General features: G+C 47.5%; 1 protein-coding gene across 3 annotated transcripts; it reads right to left on the bottom strand.

Annotated features, from left to right (window-relative positions):
• Positions 1-666: 666 nt before the first annotated feature.
• On the bottom strand, positions 667-5,767 carry LOC142665651 (protein kinase C delta type-like). 3 transcript variants are annotated; one of them, XM_075845373.1, is made up of 3 exons: positions 5,476-5,767; positions 2,480-3,008; positions 667-2,312 (listed from the first exon to the last, which is right to left on the bottom strand). In XM_075845373.1, the coding sequence occupies exons 2-3, from the start codon at positions 2,575-2,577 to the stop codon at positions 1,754-1,756; spliced, it is 657 nt and encodes a 218-aa protein (XP_075701488.1). In that variant the 5' UTR covers positions 2,578-3,008; positions 5,476-5,767; the 3' UTR covers positions 667-1,753. The 3 variants fall into 2 exon arrangements, 2 of the variants coding, with proteins under 2 accessions (XP_075701488.1, XP_075701489.1); XM_075845374.1 differs by lacking the exon at positions 667-2,312 and having other exon boundaries at positions 2,322-3,008.
• Between the last annotated feature and the right edge of the window lie 715 nt (positions 5,768-6,482).

The following is a 6,482-nucleotide window of genomic DNA, read 5'->3' as shown; positions in this document are numbered from 1 at the left end:
TGATACTGTCTGCTGGGCCACTGTATCTAATCCTATCATGTGTGATACTGTCTGCTCAGCCACTGTATCTAATCCTATCATGTGTGATACTGTCTGCTGGGCCACTGTATCTAATCCTATCATGTGTGATACTGTCTGCTCAGCCACTGTATCTAATCCTATCATGTGTGATACTGTCTGCTCAGCCACTGTATCTAATCCTATCATGTGTGATACTGTCCGCTGAGCAAATGTATCTAATCCTATCCATAGTTTATAGGGTCGTAGCGCTATAGATATGCTATGCTGTCTCCTATACACACATATTTTTTTTGGGGGGGACGACGACGACACATATGTATTGGGGCTATTTCCCCTGACATTTTAAGCCCTTAGTGACGCCCCTGGCTGCTAGTGCTGCATTGTTGGGTCACTTAGGTGACCCAGCGATGCAGCTGAAGGCTGCGGACCATCGGCCATGAGAAGTTTGCGGGGGGGGACCCAATAAGAACTTTTGCATCGGGGCCCCTGAGCCTTTAGCTACGCCCCTGATCTGACAAATACCTTTGAATGGGTAAAACCTGGAGAATATACAACATTTATTACATAGACGTCCAATGGGAATAAAAACAAGCACAAAGATGTAGGGGGTAAAAGGAGAATTTTATTTATAGATAAGCGGGGAAATTATATTTTATTATTAGGAAATTATTATATAAGTATTGAGATTACTATTATTATTATTATTATTATTATATACTGTGTATATGTGTCATCTATTTATCTATTATACTAAACCTAGCTAAAGGCCGTGTTGATCCAGAGGAAGGCGAAAACCCCCTGTGAGGAATGAGCCAATTGTCCTCATATTAGGGGGGGAAATTCCTTCCTGACCCCAAATATGGCGGTCGGCATAAATCCCAGGATCAAAGGCTGATGTGTAATATAGGGAAAAATTCTTAGGTTTTTTTTTTATTATTATTTTTAATTAACTACTGTATTTATATATGTGTAAACTATAAATTGTATTAAATTAAGAATTATTTTTGTTAAATTATTTTTCTATATTTATATTATGTTACTTATGTGTGTTACTACTTATTACTCTATAATCCTAAACCTATTTAAGGCCGTGTTGATCCAGAGGAAGGCGAAAACCCCCTTTGAGGAATGAGCCAATTGTCCTCATATTAAGGGGGGAAAATTCCTTCCTGACCCCAAATATGGCGATCAGAATAATCCCAGGATCAAAGGCTAAAGTCTAATCTAAATGTACTATGTGTCTATATGGGGGTGTCTATACTTATCATGTAGTGCGGTGTCTATACATATTATGTAGTGCGGTGTCTAATCTTATCATGTAGTGTGGTGTCTATACTTAATATGTAGTGTGGTGATGTAGGTGATGTGGGTGATGAGGGTGGTGTGGGTGCATTACTTACCTGGCCTGTGCTGAGGTGAGATCAGGTATAATGGCCGCTCCGGCCCCAGGACTACAACATGCGGCTATTATTCCTGATCTCTACAGATGGAAACTAAGCACAGGCCGCTCCTGGGGGGTGTAGAGGATCTTCAGGCTGGAGTGATGTCAGATGCCAGCCCGGGATTGGAGGATGGCAAGTCAAGGCCCTGGTGCAGCAGCAAGATGGCAGAGGTGCGGCATGAAGATGTTACGGAGAGAGATGATGGTCTGGGCAGCCGAGGTGACATACAGCAGCAGAGACATGAGGCGCGGGTCAGGAGGCGTGAAGTTCTGGGCCCTTGTCCTAAGATCTTATAGGGTCCAGCTTGGTGACATGAAGCTGAACCCGGCCAAGGGGTGAAGGGCTTTGTTATTCTCTGGCCACTTCAGATGTTGGTTCTCCAGAACGGGCACAAATGGTGTAAAAGGTGGCCGTGCCCTCCTCTCCTGCAGTTCCTCCCAGCCGATGGTGGAGAAGAATGGATGCGCTCTGATGTTCCCGCACACACCGAGGCGCCTCTCAGAATTTTTACGGACCAGTCTCTTGGTCAGATGTTTCACGTCAGGATTAAGCCAAGTTGGAAATTTAGGCTTCGCGGTGGTGATGGCTTTGAAAGCCATTCGACTGACGGGGCCGCTGTAAAAGGGGGAGCGTCCTGCTGCCATCCTGGACACCACAATCCCCAGGCTCCACCAGTCAACTGCCGTGCCGTATTTTTTTCTAAGAAGCACCTCGGGGGCCATGTAATCCAACGTTCCCGTCACTCCACTGATCTTATTGGAGGCGGTGACGCCATCTTGGGCCAGTCCCAGGTCGATGATACGGACGTGGCCATCTGCATCCAACATTATATTCTCCGGCTTTAGATCTCTGCAAAGAAATAAGACGAGAGAATGACAAATCCGCCCAGTGATCCAGGAGACGGGGGATGAATCACTGCACCTACAAGCAGAATAGCCACTCAGGAGTGTAGGAAAGCTGGGTGCATTATTTATAGCATGTAATGGAGACGGAGAAAATGGGGAAGTTCTGCTTACCGGTGGACGATGTTGTGTCCATGGAGGAACTGGAGGCCACATATCATCTCTGCTGTGTAGAATCTGATGGGGAGAACAGAGCGGAGTCTCAATGTCATGAAATCTTCCTCTATCAATTCCCTAATATCATGTTATGATGGAGTGTGTGTGGTCTCTATCAGAGAAGAGGCGCTGATTATGGCAGCCTGTATTCTGCATTCTCTGCATTGTCCTTCATCTGACCTCTCCCTCACCTTTTCTTCTGTCCACCCCCCTCAGTCTCCTGATTATTTACTCGCCTTACGTTGCCGATGTTCAAGCAGCCGCACATCCTGATCAAAGCCTCCAGGCTGCCACCGGACAGATACTCCGTGATAAAATATGCCCGTTCCTCAGACTGATGTGCGGCATAGAGGTGGCATAGGAACGGGCAGTGTCTGGCCGCCAGGAGTATCCGCCGCTCTCTCATAATTTCGTCCGCATTGTCCCGTTTGGTGATAATTTTTACGGCCATGTAGGTGTTTCGGCCGGGGACTGATGCCAGTACCACCTGAGGAAAACAAATGGAGAATCTTTATGAGAAGTAGAAGGAAAATGAGTGGACTTAGAGGTCGGTCAGCCGGGTAGTGCCCAGGACCCTACAGCAGAACAAAGCTGAGCTACCGGCATAATGCAGTAATGCAGTGTCTGCTGTTGGGTGCTGTATGGAGAGGTCTTCACGTCTTACTGACATCTGACGTAAATGTACATTTGAGCGCATAGATGTCGCGTCAATAGAGACTAGAAGCTCAATATAGAGTGAGATGTAACTATCACAGTGTATTGTACCAGCAATCAAATGATCACAAGTTCAAGTCTCCTAGTGGGACTAAAAAATAAAAAGTAAATGTTTAAACTAATATACAAAATAAAATATTAAGGCGGGATTCACACGACAGGGTTTCCCGGCCGGGTGCCGGCCGTTCATAAATCGGCCGGCACCCGGCTGCATTAGGAATAATAGACCCCTAATGGGGCTATTCACACGACCGATTTTTTGACGGCCGGGAAAACCGGCCGTCAAAAAATAGGACATGCTCTATTTTCGCCCGGGTGCCCGGCCGCCCGGCTCCCATAGAAGTCTATGGGGCCGGGTAACACCCGGCCATCACCGGAATGTGTCCCGAGTGATGGCCGGGTCTACCGTCGCTCGCGCACTCTCTCTCCTCCTCCTCACAGTGCAGAGTGCATGTGAGGAGGAGGAGGAGGGTCTTTTATTGCTCGCTGTAGGAGTCGGAATCCCCAATCCCCGGCCGGGGATTGGGGATTCCGCTACAGGAGAAGTGCGTGACTACACTGTCCAGATATGGACACAGCGAAGTCACTCACTTCTGCAGCGGAATCCCCGACTCTATGGCCGGGGATGCCGCTACAGGAGAAGTGCATGACTACACTGTCCATATATGGACACAGCGAAGTCACGCACTTCTGCAGCGGAATCCCCGACTCTATGGCCGGGGATGCCGCTACAGGAGAAGTGCATGACTACATTGTCCATATATGGACACAGCGAAGTCACGCACTTCTGCAGCGGAATCCCCGACTCAATGGACGGGGATGCCGCTACAGGAGAAGTGCATGACTACACTGTCCATATATGGACACAGCGAAGTCACGCACTTCTGCAGCGGAATCCCCGACTCTATGGCCGGGGATGCCGCTACAGGAGAAGTGAGTGACTACACTGTCCATATATGGACATTGAAGTCAGTGACTTCTCCTGGAAGGGGGGGGGATGGGTGTAACCTACAGGGGGCTGTGTGGGATCACCTACAGGGGGCAGGGTGGCATCACCTACAGGGGGCAGGGTGGCATCACCTACAGGGGGCAGGGTGGCATCACCTACAGGGGGCAGGGTGGCATCACCTACAGGGGGGCTGGGTGGCATCGCCTACAGGGGGCTGGGTGGAATCACCTACAGGGGGCAGGGTGGCATCACCTACAGGGGGCTGGGTGGCATCACCTACAGGGGGCTGGTGGGTGGCATTACCTACAGGGGGCTGGGTGGCATTACTTACAGGGGGCTGGGTGGCATTACCTACAGGGGGCTGTGTGGCATCACCAGCAGGGGGCTGGGTGGCATTACCTACCAGGGGGGCTGTGGCATTATCTACAAAGGGCTGTGTGTGGCAACAAATTTAAATGAAATTCATCCGATTTTAAAACGGACAGGGAAAAAAACGGATGCAAATCGGCCAGTAAAAACGGCAACTCGGCCCGGAACGGAATCGGAACGGATGCAAATCGGATGCAAACCGGCCGGGAAAATCGGCCAAAAACGGCCAATTTTCCCGGCCGGCACTCGGACCCTGTCGTGTGAATGAGGCCTAAAAGCTTATTTTTCTTAATGTATAAAAAATATAAAATAAATAAACATAATGAATGTAGCAGCGTCTGTAAAAGTCCGAACTATATAACATTATTTACCCGCAGGGTGAGCACCGTAAAAAATAAAAATAAAGCTAGAACTACTGATTTAATGGGACCAATAAAATCTGCAGCTCGTCCCCCCAAAAAACAAGTCCTCACACCGCTCCACCATCCAAAAAGTCATTGGTCTCAGAATATGGAGACACAAAACCCAGAAGTTTTTTTTACAAATTGTTTTTATTTTATAAATGTAGTAAAAGGAACAATATAAACTTGGTATCGTTGTATTCGGACTGATCCGCAGGATAAAGTTCATATGTTGTTTTTACTGCTCCATAAACGCCAATAAAACGAAACCCAAAAAATAATGCATGAATTGCTATTTTTTTCCCAATTCTACAACAGAAAATAATTTGTAATGTTTCCCAGTACATTATATTGGCACATACATTAAATGGTGCCGTCAGATCAGGCATCGCATAGAAGAACACTACACCCATCATCCATCCAGCATAACATGGTGATAGCAGAGAACAATTGATGGAGATAAAATGGAAACTTTAGGTTTACTGCCCCTTTAAAATGTAATATTTAGATATTATACTCACTTTGCCAAAGCTGCCCCTACCCAGGACCTGGTGGATGGTAAAGCGGCTGATGGTAAGCCTGGCATAGGGGCTGGATGTTCCAGGGTCTCCGCTGCTCCCAGGTCTTGGCTCCTCATCCTCCAATCCCCTGTCCTTGGCTCCTCTCCTCTTCTTCGTGATCTTCTTGAATCCGGTGACGCTGTCCTCCTCCCTCTTCCTCTTCTCGTCTTCTCTCTTCTCACTGTCTTCTCCATGTCCATTGGACGCCATTTTCTCCAATATCTTCCTACCTGTAGACTCCAGTCCGATCGCTGCCGTCGACAGTTGAAAGTAAACGGCAGTTGGTCGCGTGCAGGTCACATGATGTCAGAGGTCATGGAATCCTCAGGTGGCACCAGCCTGGCAGTAACCTGCTCTGCCATGTCTGATGTGGGCATCATGAGAGCCAGTCTAGTTTCAAGAGAAATGAGCGAGAGCTTCATGGCGGATCTTCTATTGCTGGATTATTAGTAGATGGGGGATGGGGCAGGTGATGGGACAGGTATATCGGGGCTGGCAGTGGTGCCCATAGTTCATCAGAAACTGTACTGTAATGTTCTAATAAGCGCAGTTGTTCGTAAATTCTAGCGAATGGGGGAGGGGAGAAACTATTAATTGTACCTGCTGGTAATGGATGAGTTGATAATAACTCGTGAGGGGCAGATTTCTCCGATATTCAGATGATATTGTATAATTCATGTTCCTGGGTTTTTTCTACTTTCGTATCTGTAATTAATATATTTATAATCGGTACATGGAAATATCAGAATGCACAGATTATACTGAGATAAGCGGCGCCACATCTACACCACTTATCCCTCTTATAACAGAAGTAAACTCTTACACTCCTAATGGGGGCACTGACTAGTTGCCACTTTTTATAGGGGCGCTGGACCAGATTGTTGTAAATATTGGAAAGAGGTTGCTTTGCTGCTGTCCCCAGCTGGTCTCTTTAAAGGGCCAACAAACGTTCTGTGTATACTGTGCTA

Source organism: Rhinoderma darwinii, chromosome 13 (assembly GCF_050947455.1).
Source record: "Rhinoderma darwinii isolate aRhiDar2 chromosome 13, aRhiDar2.hap1, whole genome shotgun sequence".
Lineage (NCBI taxonomy): Eukaryota > Metazoa > Chordata > Amphibia > Anura > Rhinodermatidae > Rhinoderma > Rhinoderma darwinii.
This window is presented reverse-complemented; position numbering and strand designations above follow the sequence as displayed.

What these genes read in the sequence shown, in the direction of transcription:
- LOC142665651 (XM_075845373.1), bottom strand. Translation starts at nt 2,577, where the DNA reads ATGACATTGAGACTCCGCTCTGTTCTCCCCATCAGATTCTACACAGCA. An exon ending in GGACACAACATCGTCCACCG is followed by an intron (nt 2,313 to 2,479) that starts GTAAGCAGAACT and finishes ATTTCTTTGCAG; the next exon opens with AGATCTAAAGCCGGAGAATA.